This window comes from Passer montanus, unplaced genomic scaffold (assembly GCF_014805655.1).
Source record: "Passer montanus isolate IOZ18808 unplaced genomic scaffold, ASM1480565v1 scaffold9, whole genome shotgun sequence".
In the NCBI taxonomy this organism is placed as follows: domain Eukaryota; kingdom Metazoa; phylum Chordata; class Aves; order Passeriformes; family Passeridae; genus Passer; species Passer montanus.
Genome location: NW_024374367.1, coordinates 6,077,022 through 6,096,669, shown reverse-complemented (window position 1 = coordinate 6,096,669; position 19,648 = coordinate 6,077,022). Strand labels below are relative to the sequence as shown.

Here is a 19,648-nt window from a genome sequence, read left to right as displayed (position 1 = left end):
GCTGATCATTTCTCCAGAGATGTAAGGTAAGCAGAATATTTCTCCACTTGTACCTCCACTGACCACAGAGTCCAGAGGACTCCCTGCACAGATCATTCCAAATGGCCAGAGGCAGCTGAGGCATTTACACAGCTTACATTTACACAGAAAGAGCAGCTGCTCTTTCTACCATCTGAGCACTTGTCCTGTGGCGGGTGCTAGGAAGTTCTTACTGCACAGCAAGGCCTACAACGCCCCACTACAAAAACACACAACCAGGAAACGAATTTTAAGTGCTTATTTATGTATTTATCTGTTAAAATCTCTTAAAGCAGCGCTACGCTTTGTGCTAGCTAAAACGTGTTCTTCGACACAACCCGACACGGCAGCCAGTCCCACACCACATCAAGATGGCGGGAGGCGCAGGACTACAACTCCCGGCAAGCGGTGGAGGGCATCATCTCCATGCGGGTTACCGTTCTCCCTGGCCGCAGAGCACGGTGGGAGTTGTAGGCGGAGCGCGGCGCAGGCGCGGCGGCGGACGCGGCGCGTGGCAGGAAGCGGAAGGGGGCGGCGCGCCCGCAGCCTGACGTGTCCCTGCCGCCGCGGCCGCCGCTCGCTGCTGCTCGGCCGGCGCCGCCATGGGCAGTGAGTACCGGGAGCCGCGTCCCGCCTCCCCTCGGGCCGGACAGCGCCGTCCGCGGGGCTGCCAGCTCCTCGCGGGGAAGGAGCCGGCGCCGCGCGCCCCGCGGCGGGCGCTCCGGCCGGCCCCGGCGGGCTGAGGGTGGCGGGGTGCGGGGCCGGTGTCTGCTCGGGCCTGACCCCCTCAGGGACGGTGTGGCGGGAGGTGCGGGCGGTGTGTGCGTGCCGCAGTGGTTCTGCGGGATCCGTACCTCGAGGGAAAGCTGCTGGCAAAGCGTCTCACTCATTGCTGTGTTACTCAGATATTGGAGAGAGTGCATGTTGGAGAGACTTTGGCGGTCCAGTGGAGCTTTTCAGACATAACCGCTTGAAATTAAGAAAATAGCTTTTGTGGGCTGGTCTTAGGTTGCCGCTGAAGCTGCAGCCTTGCACGAAAAGGTGGAAAGGCACAGTCATTTCAGTTCTGCACTGCTGTACTCTTCTTAGCTCAAATCAGTCCAAAATACGGATGCAAGCCTAGATTTGTCGTAGCAGATTTTGGATTAACTCTTCAAATTCAGAGCTCTCGGCTTATGGGAGAACTTGTGACTTTGCAAATCCCCTCTTCATTTAGTGCTTATTTTAAGACAGACTTCTGACCTCGGGATGTGTCTTTTTGGCTAGGAGGGGATCATGGCATGAGATGTTCTGCAGACTGACTTGAATTGATGTTTCTGAATTGGATGGGTAGGAACTGTTGAAGTGTATGGCCCAAAAGTGTGTAGGAATTCTTAAACTGTATGGCTCAAAAGTAATATATATATATATATATATATCTAATACCCAAGGTACTTTTTCTCTCTGATATTTGGCTGAGGAGAAACTGCCATGAAGTAACAATTCAAGGGTGTTGATAAACTCATGTAGAGCAATGACAAAGGTTTTTTGGTGCTGTCAACCTACTTGGTGAAATGGGGAAATGCTTGACTTTCTTTAATTCTGTTCCCAGTCCATACTGTACTCAAAGCATGTTAGCTGAATCTCTGTGTAATTAGAACAGATAAGAATTTAATAATACAAAACATACACCTTGCTCTAAACTAACCAACCAAAATTTCTCAAGATTTGGGACTGTTGCTATGTAGAGTACATGTCCAAATTCAATTCAGCTTGAGCTTTTCCAGTGTGCATTGTATCTGTGTGCTCACTTTGTCTTTTAACTTCTTTCTGTACAGTAAAATTTCTTGAAGTGATCAAGCCCTTCTGTGTTATCTTGCCTGAAATTCAAAAGCCAGAACGGAAGGTAGGTTAATAAAACTTACATCCTAGGTTTGTATTTGTGTGACATAAAACCAGAGTTTGCATTTGTGGGATTTGGGGTTTCTTCCCTGATGGGAGAATGGCAGTTTTAGGTACAGTTGTTTTTAGTGGAGTGCACATGTGGTGCATCTCCTGTGGATGTGGTTGTACAAGAATAAATGGGCTTGGGCAGATTTGTTGATGTCACAGCAGTGCATGGTGGGATGTTGAGGGCAGTACAGATTGAAGTGTAAACTAGAGTGATTAAAGCCAAACTTGAAAATCTTTGCTTCATGAGCTCTAATCTAAGATTACTTGCTGAGATAAGCTGCTCCCTATTACTGTTTTTTTTCTCATCATAAGCTCTTACTCATGCAAATGTGAGACTCATTTCTGTGGAAGTACTACAATTACCTTTTTATAAGCCTTTTTATTTGGATTAAATGTTGACTAAAGCTTTGTGGCTTTCCTTGGTCTTATGTGGGATGAAAGGGATGAACAGTGTGTTATTTTCTTTTAGATGTTCTGCATTTTGTCCTTCCACAAGAAAATCAAATGTGTTGCTGTGAAAGTTTGCTTGATAGAGTAGGTCTTATCATCTTGACAGCTTTATAATCTGTTGTTGGTTTTGTGGTTTTTCCCTTTAGATTCAGTTCAAGGAAAAGGTACTATGGACAGCTATCACACTCTTCATCTTCTTAGTGTGCTGCCAGGTATGTTTCCTTCCCTTTTGAAGGAAGAGCTGAAATGTTTAAAGCATGCTGTGAAGTCTCTAATTTCATCTCTTGGTTGGAAATGCAGATTCCCTTGTTTGGCATTATGTCATCAGACTCTGCAGATCCTTTCTACTGGATGAGAGTGATTTTGGCATCAAATAGAGGTATGGCCAGACTTCCAGGAGGGCATCTCTTTTAGCTTGAATCAAAATGATTTTGGACTTGCATTCTGCTCCATTGTAATGAATATAAAAACTGAAGTGGAAAGTGAAAAGTAATTTTTCTGTATTATTTAAAGTTATAGATCAGTGTGGCATTGGGAAAGGCACAACTTTCTGGACAAAATGAGTTTTTGGTTGACTGTGTGCAATCTATCATATGTACAAAAATTGAGCTTTTTTTTTTTTGGATGGAAATGGTTAGGGAAGAGACAGTTCCTAATTACCTGCATTGCTGCTGTTGCAATCTTCAAGATTTGTTGCAATCTTCAAGATTTGTGTTTCCTTGAGTGCTGTGGTTTCCTGGGTGACTTCTTTGAGTCTGTCACCCAAAAGATTGAAATGCATAGTAGTTTGTATAAATTTCAGTTTCTTGTAGAGGCTTTCTAATGCAGGTGTGAAGGTTAAAATTCATAATAGTTTATATGAATTTCTGTTTCTTGGGGAAGCTTTCTAATGCAGCTGCGAATTAAGAATTGTGACAGTTTCCTGCACGCCCTTTATCATTCTATATAATTTGATCTATCAGTTTATATCATACTTTGTTTTATGTAGAGTAGATAGTTTATATAAATTTCTGTTTCTTGAGGAAGCTTTCTAATGCAGCTGTGAATTAAGAATTGTGACAGTTTCCTGCATGCTCTTTATCACTCTGTATAATTTGATCTATCAGTTTATATCATACTTTGTTTTATGTAGAGTAAATCTATTCTTGACAGCAAAAGTCTTTTTCTGTGAATACTGTATTTTTGAGGTACTGAGGAGTACTACATATCAAACTGACTTCTAAAAAATGTTTGTTATCACTGATATTTTTATGGGGATTTGGAGTTTTAGATCTTCTCCATTGTGATGTAAAGGTTGATAAAAACTAACTTTGACCTTCACTGTTCTTCCTGTGTCTGGCAGGAACATTGATGGAGCTGGGCATTTCACCCATTGTCACCTCAGGGCTCATCATGCAGCTCTTGGCAGGTGCTAAGATTATTGAGGTTGGTGACACCCCAAAGGACAGAGCTCTCTTCAATGGAGCCCAGAAATGTGAGTGACAGCTCGTGTTGAGCACTGGTGGGTTAGAGTATCTCACCCTGGCAGTGGAAAGTGAATTTTCCATGGGATGAGAGGTGCAGCTGGGTTGTGGGTTTGTTGTGCTGTGTGAGTGTTCTGCTGCAGATACCTGTATATTTCATCAGTCTCTCACTGACAGCTCTCTGCCTTGTTGGCTGTTAAGCTTCAGAAAGGTGTGAAAAGGAAAAGTGTCAGTGCCATTGGCATTGCTGCTGTAATCTCCCCAGATAAGTGAAGCAATGTAGAGACTGTGGAGACTCAACTTTTGAACTGTGATGGTCTGTGTTAATCTGAGTGTTTCATAGTGATTAAGATGTTAGTTGTAGCTGTTTGTACCTTGCAGCTCCAGGCATGGATCTTTTTCATCAATAAGGGGTCTCTGTGGTCAGTTGATAATGACTTCCAGAAAAAATTGGGTGTTTTTTAGATATTTGATGCTGTACACTATTAACTGATATATATACTGGAAAAAATCATAAGTTGCTACAGTAATATCTTAACACCCTCAGAGTTTTCAGTATCTAAAGCAGCCTTTGGTAACCAAACCCACTTGCTTCTAAGTGCATTTTAACTAGCTGTGTGTATTTCTATTTTCAGTGCCAAATTTCAGACAACAAAGTTAACTTGCTCTTGAATTTAAACACCCTGTTACTTGTGTATTCCTTCCCAAATGTTTGGTTTAACCCCATCTGGCAACTAAGTATCACATGGCACATTTGGTCACTTTCCTGTGGGAAAGAGAGGAGAATGAGGAAAAAAACCCCAAAAAACCTCATGGGATGAGATAAGAACAGTTCCATAACTGATACAAAGTATAATATAATAATAACAATAACAACAACTGTAACAAAAAGGAGAGCGAGAAGTAAAACCTCAGAGAAACAAGTGATACACAGTGCAATGCCCACCACCTGCTGATGGATGCCCAGCCAGTTCCTGAGCAGAGATCAGCCCCTCCTGGCCAATCCCCCCAGCTGAGCCTGACGTTCCAGGGTGTGGAATATCCCTGTGGCCACTTAGGGTCAGCTGGTCTGGTCATGCTCCCTGCCAGCTTCTTGTGCAGCTGCTGGCTGCCAGAGCAGGGCACACTGAGAATTCCTTGACTTGGGGTAAGCACTGCTGAGCAACAACTAAAACGACAGCACATCAGCCTCTTATCAGCATTATTCTCATGGAAAATCCAAACCACAGCACTCTACCAGCTACTACAAAGAAAATTAATTCTATCTCAGCTGAAACAAATATTCTCTCCTAAAAAGTGATTTGTGTTTCTCTAATTGCCCACTGACATAAGTATCCAGGATAAATACATACTTTTTCTTTTTATTTTGTAGTGTTTGGAATGATCATTACCATTGGACAGTCCATTGTGTATGTAATGACTGGAATGTATGGAGACCCATCTGAGATGGGTGCTGGTATCTGCTTGCTTATCACAATCCAGGTAATTTCTAGTCTTCTCTGCTTACTCTTCCCCTGAAAGGGTCAAAAAATCAGCTTTATGGACAGGCTGCCCCTCATGCAGAGCAAAAAGGCCCAAGTGTACCTGCTTCTTCACATATAGTCTAATCTTTTAATACACATTATTTTTCTGACAAAATTAAGAAGACATGGTACTAATGCTCTACTTCTTTTTTTACTGTAGCTTTTTGTTGCTGGTTTGATAGTTCTGCTCTTGGATGAGCTGCTCCAGAAAGGATATGGTCTTGGTTCTGGCATCTCTCTCTTCATTGCTACCAATATCTGTGAGACCATTGTGTGGAAAGCATTCAGCCCCACCACAGTGAACACTGGGCGAGGTAAATGACACAGTCTGTTTTCTTTACCAATAGTTTGTACAAAAAGGCACTTTTTTCTTTTTTTTTTTAATGTTAACTTAATGCCAAATGCTGTTACTACAATCTTGACTTTGTAGTAAATCCTGCTAATGCAGTGGGTGCTGCTGTGCAAATTGCAAGCACAAAGACATTTTTTTCTCAATTTGTATCTCATGAGATATTTACTGAATTGAGTTTCTTACAGTGCCTTCATTAAAGTCAGCAGTAGTAGACTGCCATTGTATTATGGTTGCTGTTCAACTTACTGACCAAATATTAGCTGTGTCTTTCTGCTCCTTGCATTTTTTACACTTTGCCCTAAAGACCTTATTCTCCCAGCTCCAATGGAGATGATCCTGTTTGCTGCTGTGTAGTAGAAAACAGAAGTGAGGTTATGCCATATGCTGTAATCCAAACAATAACTTGTGTCTTACCACTCACACTAGAAAGCCTGATGCTTCCCTGTAAGTTTACTTTTTTTTTGATCAGGAGGAGGAAAGAAAGAACTTGGTGCTTGTCAGTGTTTCTAGAGACCAATAGACCTGTGCAGGGTTATGATTTAGTTTCTAGGCCACTACAAAGGGATTTTAAAAAAAATCTTGGAAGTAACGTAGCTGACATGAAGGGTGACAATATAAAAGTCTGAGAACATGCTCAAGATGCAGAAGACTCAGAGCAATCCTATTCTAAATCCTGTAGTTAAGAAATATGCTTAATTGTACAAAACACTGAAACTTGGAGATAATCACAGCTCACCTAACTTTTTCTTTTCCTTTGCAAGGGATGGAATTTGAGGGAGCCATCATTGCTCTGTTCCACCTCCTGGCCACTCGCACAGACAAAGTCCGAGCTCTTCGTGAGGCCTTTTACCGTCAGAATCTTCCCAACCTCATGAATCTGATTGCCACCATCTTTGTCTTTGCAATTGTCATTTACTTCCAGGTCAGTTGAGATAATTGTAAAAATTACAGGGTTTTAAAACTGTATGGAAGGTCTGAAATTTGCTTCCTTCTACAAGACATGGATAATTGTAAAAATTACAGGGTTGTAAAACTGTGTGGAAGAAGGTCTGAAATTTGCTTCCTTCTACAAGACATTATATATTCACAAGGCTCATTTTTGTACATGCAGGATCTGGATGTTCATTATGCACTGCCTTCTCTTAATTAGTTTTCATACTTACTGTAGTCACACAGAAGACTTGAGACTCAGTTTGGTCTCTGAAAAAAGAAGCAAATAAAACAAATAAAATGCATGCATGTGTGCATGTGATATTGTCTAACCCAAATGCCATTGGTTTTTACTGAGAAGCACTTCGAAGTTTTTAGGCCTGTTTGTTGCTGAAGAATATAGGAAGTTGTAATGTTTCTTTTCCTGGATGCTTTGTTCAGTCTTCTTGAAACTTCAGATTTCTTCTCATGTCTGAATCTTTCATACCTTGTGTGTGGGTGTGTGTTTAGACAACCATGCAGTTTTGCAGACCCTTTGAGAAGGTTCTCATGGACAGGAGAGCTCTCTGGCCAGAGTATTTGTACTTGCACAAAATGATTGCAGGTTTCTTCTGCTGCTGTCAAAGCCTTGCACTTGCAATTTATGATCTCTGCTATGGGTTGCCATCCAGGTATAATGAAGGACTTTCTTTTGAAAACTTTTCAGGGCTTCAGAGTGGATCTTCCTATCAAATCTGCTCGCTACCGGGGCCAGTACAACACCTACCCCATCAAGTTGTTCTATACTTCCAACATTCCCATTATTCTGCAGTCTGCCCTGGTGTCAAACCTGTATGTCATCTCCCAGATGCTCTCTGCCCGCTTCAGTGGCAACTTGCTGGTCAGCCTGCTGGGCACCTGGTCTGTGAGTATTGCTTCTCATCTTGTACACATCTTTACAAGGGCACCGTTGAAATGTGGGGCTGAAGAGATGGTCTCTCAATATTAAGACACACTTTGATAGGTGGTCATGCACACTGAAACCCCTAAATTAGTAATTAGTTTGAATTAATGGTGGCATACGAGGCTTGCTGTAATGAATGTAAATGTGTGTGCTGCTGCAGTAGTAATGAAGCAAAGGTGGTACAAACTTTTCTAAGGCTTGGCTTAATGGCTAAGAAATAGTGAGAAGATTGGTGACTCACTGCTTGCTTTCTTCTGCCAGGACACATCATCTGGAGGCCCTGCTCGTGCTTATCCAGTTGGTGGACTCTGTTATTACCTGTCACCTCCAGAGTCCTTTTCTTCAGTCTTGGAAGACCCTGTACATGCAGTTGTTTATATTGTATTTATGCTGGGTTCCTGTGCTTTCTTCTCTAAGACATGGATTGAAGTCTCTGGCTCCTCTGCCAAAGATGTAAGTTTAAAATGACAAATTACATAAGCTTACATGATGAAAACAGATGGGCAGTTATAAGAATAAGACTGACTTTCTTCTGAAAAAGCTGTTCTGGTAATCTTGTTCATAATATTCATTGTTTGTGTAAGCAGGGACTGTGTCTTTCTTTAATTGAAAAAGATTAAGACAGAATGGGGGTCATTTTCTTCCTGTTTTCTTTACTGCTTTTTCAAAACAACATCAAAACTTAAATTGCTTTAATTGGAATTAGGAAGCTTAGAACATAGAAATATGTGATCAGTGTGAGAGCAGGAAAGGTAACAGGAGAGGTAGAAACTTTCAGTGCCACATGAGAGGTGCACTGTGTGCAAGGCAGTTGCCACTTGAAAACTTGCAGGTAAGGCTCAGACAGCCATTCCTGACACAGAGAGGTCTGAGCTTCCTTTGTGGGAAAACTAACTAGAGATTGTTATTTTTAACTAGAGTGCACTGACAATGGAGAATATTGATATGCCTGAGGCTAGCTTCTCAAAATTTCCATTTGCAACAGGATATTTAACATTCAGGAGCTATATCATCCTGAAATTGGAGTTGGAAAGCAAAATGGAAAATAGCTTTCATTGTGGTATATTTGTATTGTGTGGTCCTGGGTAGGAGGTGAAGTTTGGCAGCCGTATGGAATGGTTTAATCTTTCTTTAACAAATAAGTAATTGCACAGTTACTGTAACAGTGTGAGCACTCTTGTTTTGCACTTGCATCTTGCTGCTTCTCAGGCATGCAGGGCTGCACTCACAGCCATGTACAGTCAGGTTTTTATTTCAGAGTAAACCAATTTAGTATTCAGAGTAGACAGCTTTTAACACTTTAATACTTTTTCCTGATACTAAATAAAACAATTTTAGGTTCATGCAAAAAAGTTTAGAAATGAGAGTTGATAAATTAGTACTTAGGTGTTCACTGTGTAGTGGAAAGCTGGCAGCTTACTCATCTAAAAGTGTGTTTTCTCAATGCATGGAGTCAGTGATGAGCACCTTCATGTTCCCCTGCTAGAGTTTGTTACCCAGAGTTGTTAGTAAAGTGTTTGCAGAGCTCTGCTGTAACTGCAGAAATCCAGTTTAAGAATAATGTTCCAAGAAGGGATTCTAAGTCTAGTTTCTAGTGTGGCTCCACAAATAAATAGTTGACTTAACTGAATGCAGGAAACTGAAATGGAATGAACACTTCAAGGAATGGTTTTGCAACGTCTATGGAACCCTCATCAGGGGAAGGGTAGATGGCAAAACATGGATTGAATTATGTGTATGAGAGCCTACCAATATCCAAATTTTCCTTTTCTCACTAGGACTAGAAATATCCAGAAAGCTTTGTATAATTGACAGGTAGAAAAGTGCCTGTGACTATAATTTATCTGAAGTTAAAATACTGGGTATTTTGAACTCAGATGAATAATGTAAAACACAATCTAAAACCCAAAACAATACAAAAAACACCCAACCCCACCACCATTTACTTCTGTTTTCCCACAGTACTACATTCCATGGCCTTGGGAAATCACAGTAAACTTACTTGCTCCGTTCCTTCTTTCAATACAGGTTGCCAAGCAATTGAAAGAACAGCAAATGGTAATGAGAGGCCACAGAGAAACTTCAATGGTACATGAACTCAACAGGTGAGCTGCTTATTCACTGGCTGTTCATGCAAAGTGTTATGGGCAAACAAAGAGCAAAGCTTGCTTTGACTTCCATTTCCTAGATCCTACAACACAGGTATTATTTCAGCTTTGATGTCACATGCATATGACATAGAATATTATCTCATTCATGGAAGACTTTTACAGTACAGCTTATTTTTGCCTTTCATTTAAAGAATTTGTCTCAAATTCTGGACCTTTTATTCTCCTGTTTTATTTCTTCATTTATATACTCTTCTCAGGGTAAGAAGCTAATTTCAGTGTACTTTACTACTTCAAGTTGACCCAGAAGTATTTTCTTACTGTAATTTTTCATGTGTTGCTAGTCTTGAAGACTGTTTTCATCCAGACCTTGCTTCTAAAACAAGCAGTTACTTAAATCTCCTAGGTGCAGAGGTGGGCACTGGTTGATGTCTTTAGGTTTTCAGATTTCAGGGCAGGACCTGTGTACCTTTTTTGTTATGGTAATGTTATTGTAACTTTGAACTTCAGTCACCTACAGACGATTTGAAGAGCCAGTAGCCATGAGTTTAATATTTGTGTCTAATTCCACGGTGGACTGTAGTACCTTCTCCTCTTAGTGTAGCATTTTTTTCTACTCCAGTCAGGTTGAGCATTTTATATTCTTACCCAGATTGCAGACTCACAAGGGAAGAGAGTATTCTGCCATTGGTATTTTTGTTACTATCTAAGCAAACTCTAATGGCCCCTTTTCTATTCCCATTTGGTGTTTTCCAGGTACATCCCTACAGCTGCTGCCTTTGGTGGGCTCTGCATCGGCGCCCTCTCTGTGCTGGCAGACTTCCTTGGGGCAATTGGCTCTGGAACTGGAATTCTGCTCGCTGTCACCATCATTTATCAGTACTTTGAAATTTTTGTAAAGGAACAGAGTGAAGTTGGCAGTATGGGAGCTCTTCTTTTCTAAACCTAGTTTCTCATGGACCCCGGAAAGAGAGCAGGGACATTGTCAAAGTGTAGCCAGTCAGGGGAAAAGAAGTATCAAACTTGATAGTGTCATTCTATAGAAACACATATTTTAATAATGTTTCCAAAGCACATTCCCTTATGTTCAAACTTTTCTAGCATACTGTTTGCATTTTATAAATTGATGAGGAAGATGTGCAAAAAATTTTTTTAAGAAAATTGTTTTTTAATTATGTGTTAGGAGAGTCAGCTTTCTGACTTGGATTTAGTTCAATGACTCCTGAAAATTTTTTGAGCCCCTTTCACATTTAGTAACCTGAAGCCTTTACAGGTTTTAATTAATGTTTGTTAAATGAATATTTGGAAGGGATTTTTTTTCCATTTAACTTGTTTTTGCAGCTCCTTTGCATAATGGTGAAAAAAACCTCTCCAACTGATGCTCAAGTTCCAGAATTGTGGTTGCAAGCACAAATGGTGCTTAATGTGTTAGGGGTATTTTTTTCAGTATGGCAGATTTGAAAGGCAGTTGTTTCTTTTTACTATGATATAATATCTATAATTCCAAATGTTTTGTCTTGTAATTACTACACTAGACTTTGTCAGCTGTTGAGTATTGGCTTGAGACTGTTTTCAAGTTTCTGTGTAAGAAAGGAATGTGTCCTTTCCCCACCACCTCTCCTCCACAAGCAGAAAACTCAGGTAAATCTAGATTCTGCCAGAACCTGTGCCTAAGAGTTGCTACTTTGAAACTTGGTTAAACCAACTTTGTAAAGCCTTCTAATTAGTCTTTATTGCCATTAGTGGCTGTGCTTCTAGTTCTGATGTCAGCTGAAAGGAATGAGTGTTATGGCTGCTTAGATGCAAGTCTGCTTGTGCTCTTGGCTAGAGTGAAGTTTCTCTCCTTGATAATGAATTCTGGTCTCGTAGCCATCAGGATGTTATCTGATTACTCATATCTAGTGAATTTTGAGTCTCATTACCACAAAAGAGTGGAAAGAATGGATGCTACTTGTCTGTTTTTGTAGATCTAGATACAAGACCCTTGTCAGATAACTCCACTAAGGGGCTTATGTAGGAGGCTTTTCCATCCTATAACCTCATGGATTTGAGTGGAACATAGGAAAATACTCTTTCAGAAAGTATTTGGATTCCTTTTTGAAGATCACACCTTCAAAAATGGAGAGTTTACAGTTAAGGCTGTAATGGACCAGAATAAAACTTAATTTTCATTTTAATTTAGATTGTCAGTACTAATCAGGTGCCTAGGACCAAATGCAAATATTTGTGTATGAGTCTTGTAAATACACTTCTCCTCAATCAGTATTGGACAACGTGGAAACCAGAAGGAGGAGCTGTGGCTGCTGGAACTTTTCTTTACACTGCATCAACATGCCTTCTGTGTGTTATTGCATGTTGGGCAGGCAGTCTGTGAGTCACTGTTCCTGCTGGAGTGGTGGGACTCTGTTACACACCCAAGGAGCACAGATGACATCCAGAAACCCTGGTTAGTACCCTGAGCTCAGATACCAAACACGTGGGAAATCTGCAAAAGTGGAATGAGATGCACCTATCAATGCCTGGGATGAGGATCACAACTGGAAAGGAGTAAAAGAATTGGGATGAAGTATTCATGAAATGATCACTGTCAGCCATTCACTATGATGTCACACTACGTTCAATAATTTTTCTGGATTTTATGAAGTACTAATGCACCACAGCACAACTGTGATGTGAGATGGGGACAGTTAAAAAGTGGCATTAAAAGGAGAGGGAAAGGGTTCTGATGCAATTCTGCTTTGGGTATTTTGTTGTTGTTTTTCCAGGAAGCCCAATACAAACTTTATTTTAATATAAAAGACTCCACTTCTGTGCATGCTGCTCTGGCTGGGCTGGAGCTGTACTTGTATTTTTGGTCATATCTGTTTGAACTGGTTGCAGTTTAGACCATTTGCTCTTTGCTATCTAAGCAGCACTTGTTCTTTGCATCTGTATTTTTTGTGGTCTAATGGTGAATCTTTGTTGTCAAACAGCTGTGTCCTCAAGCAGAACCTGCTGGCCATACAATGGATGTTCACAAAAAGAAATAATGCCTATAAAATCTGCTTTATAATGAAATAAAGTACGTCTTTGGAGCTAGTGCTTGGCTTTTGGTGCTTGGATACTGTTACAATTCTAACACTTACAGAATAAGGTTACCCAGCTATGAGACTGAGAAAGTGGTACCCTCAAAACACCTGATCAGAGTGTCAGTGTGAAATAAAGACAATTTGTATTTGCTCCAAGGTCTCTCAGTAGTGGGTTGCCAAAATATCTGGATCTTGACCATTCCTTTAGGCTTTTCTTTTTGAGTTGCAATTCTAAAGGCGCTGCACAAGTAAATAGAGGGTGAGTGGGCTAGTGATGCATCACTAACAAAAGCTTTCCATTAGAGATACAGTGCCAGTTGTTTTGTAGTGTGATAATTGACACAACAAAACTCAAAGCTGATGATATTCCCAATATTGTTTTGCCCTTTGAGTTTTTGAACTTAGAGTAAGGGAGTATTTTGCCTTCCTCCTGAATAGAAATATCCCATTACTTGAAAGCAAATTTACTTAAAATACTGTGACTGGATGCGGGAAGTTCAGCCACAATTTTGGTCATATTTGAAGTCGCTCTAAACAGAGCCTAATTTCTCCCTTGCTGTTTTATTTTTCCTCAGGAGACTTGCATTGATGACTGTAGTTGCTGTGGGAATATTATGTCATCTCACATATGATCACAGAAATAGATGAGTTATGTGCAAGAGCTGGATGAGAACCAACACCAGGGCAACATCTGACATCTTTCTCCTGGGGTTGTTTTGTGCAAAATTCTTGACGTGTCCTTTTCTTCTGCAGTGCAGGTTTCATGTGAAAGTTTCTTTAGCATTTAAGTGCTGGATATTTGATTTTTTTTCCCTTTTGTCATTATTCATGAAGCCTTAAAAATCACCAGGTTTATTTTAGTTCATTTATTTCTAGAGCCATGAAATTTTGAAATGGCAAACAAATGGGCTTTTCCCCTTAATTTCTCAAATTTTATTGTTGGGTTTTTATATTTAAAAGTAAATTAATTCCTTATGGCTGCAATTGTAAAGGTTGTTGCTTTAAATGCTTCATTACTGTGCTCCCTTGATTTTTTTCTGGGGATAAAGGCTGTAAACAGACTGATTTGTGGAACAAGCTTCTCAGCCGGGTTTGATAAAGGAGGAAGCCAAGGGACCCAGTGGCTTTTCCTAACTGTCCTCTCTTGGAAGGAGGATTAACAGGCTTTAGGTGGCCCTCCGTTTCCCCACCGCTGTGGGGAGGCTCCGAGGTTCCTGGCAGCCGTTTGCTCAGGGATGTGCTGTGACACGGCCGGGTCCTGGATCCCAGACCGCTCCCGGTGCTGCCGGCTGCGCGCTCAGCCCTCCCCAGGCCCGCTGCCTCCCTGCGGCTCCGTGCGGCGGAGAAGGGACAGGACAGCGTCCCTCTGGGCAGGGGGGGACACTGGTGGCATCTCGGGTGTGCGCCTTGCCTGTCCTTCACCTCCTTTCCCCGCCGCTGCTCTGCCAGATTCTGCCGTGACCCCCCGGCCTTGGGCAGCCTCCTGCCCTAAAGGATGTGCGGGTGCCGGGGCAGCGCCGGCGGCTGCGGGGCTGCGGCTCCGGAGCGGCTCCTGGATCCCAGAACGGCTCCTGGATCCCGGAACGGCTCCTGGATCCCGGAACGGCTCTGGATCCCGGAACGGCTCCTGGATCCCGGAACGGCTCCTGGATCCCAGAACGGCTCTGGATCCCAGAACGGCTCCTGGATCCCAGAACGGCTCCTGGATCCCAGAACGGCTCCTGGGTCCCGGAGCGGCTCCTGGATCCCAGAACGGCTCCTGGGTCCCGGAGCGGCTCCTGGATCCCGGAACGGCTCTGGATCCCGGAACGGCTCCTGGATCCCGGAACGGCTCCTGGATCCCAGAACGGCTCTGGATCCCGGAACGGCTCCTCGGTCCCGGAGCCTCCGCCCGCCGGGTGGCAATGTTACCCTGCGAGTCAAGCACGGCACTCGGGATCAGGGAAAGGCGGATCCAACCTGTCCCAAATTTGTCCTTTCCTTTCCTTCCCTGCTATGCCGGTGGGTGTCGTACAATGTAAAAAGTTCGGAGCAGAGTTTGCCAATATTTGTTTGTGCTTCCTGGAGCTGTGGCCAGGATTGAGGTTGTTTTAAGATGAAACGCTGAAAATAATATTTTAGAGCATTTATAATGTTTATGATATTTTCTAATATATTTCAAGCATGCTGGGTGCCAAGGGGCAGTTGTCTTCTTCTGCCACTTAAGCCTAGACTGAGACAGTCTATGGGATTGGAAAGAAGACAAGAAAAGAAGCATTTAAAACCAAAATCAGTATTCTAAGCTGGGGACCTAATTAGTCAGCTAGACTTTAAGCTGCTGGTTTATAATATGCTCCTGGATGGATCTGCGAAAATCGAAACTCTTCTGTGGGCCAGGTTCTAGCAATCCTCTGGCCATTGCCAGCATGGTTCCAGCCAAGCTGGCAGCGTTTGGCAGAAAGGAAATACCCTGACAATTGGCACCTCCTTTGGCAGCTGTATCAGAGGCTGGAGACTGAAGGAGCACAGACATGATACACTTTGTCATCGCAGAGGGGGCTGGCAAGGTCAGAGACAGGATGCTGGCTCTGAGATATTTCTTGCTGAAGAACAAGAAGACTGGGCCAATATCTCAGAAATAGGAATACCTGGGAGCTTAAAACAGAGGGAACAAATAGAACAGTGAGGATACATATTTTTAAGAAAGTGTTTCAGGTATTTTTATACTGCTTTGAAGAAAATCAGGATACGTGGCACATATATAAAATCCCAGATTCCCCTTCTTAGATATTAAGACTAAAGTGGATGGTTCCAAAAATGGTGTGAGTACTGCTGGGGAATATTAGCTATCTGAAATCTCAGGCAAGTATTACCCACTTTAATCTTCAGCGTGTCTGAAGCTCTCTGATGTTCTTACAGCTCTAATGTGTCTCTTCTTTATACCTGTGGTGTGAAGATTTATGAAAGAAGAAGGCAGCTCCAGACATATAGGAACAGGGAACAGTGAGCAGAACATTCTGCCTGATTAACTTCGCTATATAAGTGAGATTTTTAATTTTTTGTTTAAATAGCTTCATCTTTTGGCAGCGCAAGAACATGAAATTGCTGTTGCTGCTGGATTCCCTGGGGCTGCAGAACTATGCCTAATGCAGGTAGAGCAAGGGCTCCCTGTGGCCACAAATGTGGTCACTTACACAAGGATTTGGGATTACAGAGCTCAGCTGCAGGAAGTAACTGGAGGGTGTGTGGAGAGAGGCCATGAAGGAATTGTGGCAAGAAGCAGTGCAGGAGCCAAGGGGCAGTGAGGGGATGTACCCTTGTGAAACTGGGATGTGGTGCTGTGATGTACCTATACCTAAAATCAGTGCATCTGAAAATGCTCTTGAGCTCCAGGATTCTGAAGAGCTCTGACTACAAATTATGAGTGCCTTGTGTGGCTGTGGATGGTGATTAAAATGCAGAGGGGCAGCTGGATCTCCCCTGCCAGACAAGCCCAGAATAACTGTGTGCTATAGAAATCAATGATTTATTTAACCTTGGTATCCCAGACTGACCTCATGTTTCTTTAGAACTGTCCAAAGGATTTTTTTGTGCTCTGTAGATGTAGAAACTTCTAAGATACAAATGTGTGTTTGTTAAAATAATTCCTTTTCTAAGCACTTTTATCTTGGATGTCAGAGGATCAAGCTTAACCTGTTGATTTTTAAGTTATTAGGAGAGCATTTTTTTAACCTATCCCCCTTGCTTTGAGTGACTCTTGAAAGGCGAAGAGATTTATTGGGGGGGACATGTTAATTTCCTCAAGTAGGTAGAAAAGAGCTGTCTCTTATCTCAGTGCCTCCCATTTCTTAAGCAGTGCAGGCTGGCGGAAACAAGCCAACATTTGGGATAAGACTTATCTAATTTAGTGATGGAACACAGTAGCACAAGCCAGGGAGTCTGACACTACTTTCTGCAACTGAGGTACATCAAAGTCATTTTTATTTAGGTTTAAACACAGGTATCCACCTTTTTGTAGAGGAAGCTCACAGGATCCATTAAACTGGAATGGTGACAGGGATACAGAATGTGAAAAGAGAAGAGTTCTAGTTGTAGAGCAAATAGATTAAAAGTGTTTCCATTTTTATGAAGTGGGTTCTCGTCTGTTATTTTTGTTGCAGGAGTTGTTTCTTCTGCATGTGAGTTCTCTTTTCTGTGGGTACTGTCTGTAATTACAATATCATGGAGATTTTTGGTTCCAAAAATTGTGCACTCTGGAAAAAAAAAAAAAAGCTGCAGAGCAGAACAGGATCTGTCTCCAGTCCTACAGCTGATCATTACAGGAGTCCTGGCCCAAACAATATCTCCCCCTCTTTACTTGCCTCTTCCACTGATGTTGCCTCTTAAAAGACCAGAAGAACTGTTAACTCTGTAGCGACTGAAATGCAGATCCAAACTGCACACACGTATGTATATAAAGTAGCTGTCTTTAAAACATAACTATCAACACTTAATTAAATAATACCCTTCATTCTGTACTTAATCCCAAAATCAGTGTGTGACCAGTGAGCTCATACCTGTAGGAGAATGGGGGTCAGAGAATTAAGTGGTCCATGTGCCATCATGGTCATGTTTTCCTTTGTTCATGCAGAACTGCTGATGCATCGTGGTCTTGATATTATTTCACCCTTGCAGAAATTTCTGCTTCTGCAGAGAGTGTTTCCCTTATGCATAATCCATTAAATGATGATGAGAGCTTTGAGTGCTGCAATTCATCAAGTTTAACACTTTACTATAAGAGAAGACAAAACCATTTCTCTATGGTTTTGGTTGTTAAACATAATAGCTATAAAATTGACTCAATCTAGATATTTTACCTAAGCAGAGGTGACAGATTGATGCTTCTGGGGTTCTAGAAGGTGTTATTGGAGACATAATGAAGTTTCCTGCAGGCTGTTACATTGCTTCAGCTCAGGGAGCTCTGTGTGAGCATAATGAAGCTGCACCCTCTAATCATCAGGAAAAAACATCTTCATTTAGCCCAGGCTCCAATTGAAAGACCTGAGCAAACTTGAAAGACCTGAGCAAAATCCTCCACTTTATTTCCTTGTGTTCCATGAGTGGATCTGTGCTGGGAAGTTCTTGTACAAAACAGGTATTTCTCATGTCAGAACTTCAGTCCTTCTGTGGAAGTGACCCTTAGACAGTCCAAACCTCACATTTCCCATGATAATGTGCTGCTGCAAATGCAAACACATTGGGGAGCACCCTGTTTCCCTGCCTGGAGCCCCCTCAGCAGGTGCCTCTGTCGCCTGAATAGATGCTGTTCTGTTCCATTACTGTGCAGAGCCATTACTGCAGCTTTGCCTTTCTCCCATAAATCCTCTGGCAGGAGCACGATGTGGCTCCTGCCAAATACTTCTGTCAGGGGTAGGAAGGGCCAAGGGGAGCAGAATGAGGAGCAGAATGCCCAGAGAGGTGGGCAGCACAGGTCAGCTTTCTTCCCTGTGCACCTGAGCTTTGTGCACACACATCTGTGTGCTGGAAGGCACAAGAACCTCGTGCCATTGGCTGCCAAATCAGATGGGGCACAGGGGCTTTGTGACCTTGTCCAACACGACCTTTCAAAGGCTGTGAGATGAGCTTCACACAATTTGTTTTCATTTTATAACAACAGCAAGAGCACTTGACCATGTAAAACAATTTTGCTATATTTCTATCTAAAAGGGTTAACAATTCCTGGATGTAATTTTTTTATTTTCTCACTTGTTCCTATGTGTGTGTTCCATTGGTCTTTCAATGCCATTGGATGAGTGCTTTCCTGCTGCCCCAGCACGGGCTGGGTGGGGTTGCCTGCTCTGATTCTGTGTGAGGGAAGGTGACTGCTTTTTCTGAAGACTGGTGATGGTATGTGTGGATAGACCTGGCAAGATCCTGCCTTCTGGATTGGACAAAGCAAATTCATCCTCTGAAAAAATCTATCCAGAGGGACAGGACCCTTTAGGAGTATATAGTTATCAGTCTCTGTAATCTTAGGTGCCTATCACCTGTATCCAAGTTGTACAATACAGATGTCCAGAGGGGCTGGAGCCATTCAATAAAGCTGCTGCAATAGTTCTTTACATTAATACTGAGTTTGAACACATCACTCCTGTGGTCGCTGCTCTGGAAAACCACGTGCAGCTCTCAGACCTGGGGAGCTTTGGGGATAATAAAAGAGCAGACAGGCTGAAGCAGGGCTGAGGATCCTGACAGTCCCCACTTGGGACCCAGCAAAGGTGCTGCTGGGGAAGTGGTTTTGGCTTCTGTGGCAGTGTTTGGCTTGCTAGTTCCCAGTATTTACCCAAATATGTTTTGGATTGCTGCAGCTGCTATTTTTGGTGATAAAGGCTTGGACAAAAGGTCTATTGATCAGGCAGCCCTGGCCATCCATCTCTGTCTGGAGCTGTGGTGGCAGTGGTGCTGCTGAGCACTGCTGTGCCCCAGGCTGGCACAGAGCTCTGCTCCCTGCAGGGAAAGGGTGTGATGGCACCACAGACCCCCTGCCTTTATCCCCACACGCACACGAGCATCTCTGTGTGATCACAGAGCGATGTGAGCCTGGTTCACAGCTCATGATGATCTTGCTCTCACGGTCTGGTTTAGTAAGGAACAGTCTGCCAGGTTTGAATGCTCATGGCATTCCAGCCTCATGATGTGAGCCTGTTCAGAGCTCATGATGATCTTGCTCCCACGGTCTGGTTCAGTAAGGAACAGTCTGCCAGGTTTGAATGCTCATGGCATTCCAGCCTCACAGAGCAGAGAGATTATCACAGAAAAAAAAAGTTCTGAATGTTATACTTTTTTTTTTTCCAATGAATTCAACGATTGAGTGGAGAAAATCTTGTGATTGGAGGAAAACCC

General features: G+C 42.6%; 1 protein-coding gene across 1 annotated transcript; it reads left to right on the top strand.

Annotated features, from left to right (window-relative positions):
* The first annotated feature begins 524 nt into the window (after window positions 1–524).
* On the top strand, window positions 525–12,798 carry SEC61A1 (SEC61 translocon subunit alpha 1). Its single transcript, XM_039734388.1, has 12 exons — window positions 525–627; window positions 1,836–1,903; window positions 2,547–2,612; window positions 2,701–2,779; window positions 3,743–3,874; window positions 5,236–5,345; window positions 5,547–5,700; window positions 6,500–6,660; window positions 7,375–7,572; window positions 7,873–8,064; window positions 9,640–9,716; window positions 10,476–12,798. Exons 1-12 carry the CDS (start codon window positions 621–623, stop codon window positions 10,660–10,662), a joined length of 1,431 nt encoding a protein of 476 aa, XP_039590322.1. The 5' UTR covers window positions 525–620; the 3' UTR covers window positions 10,663–12,798.
* Window positions 12,799–19,648: the final 6,850 nt, after the last annotated feature.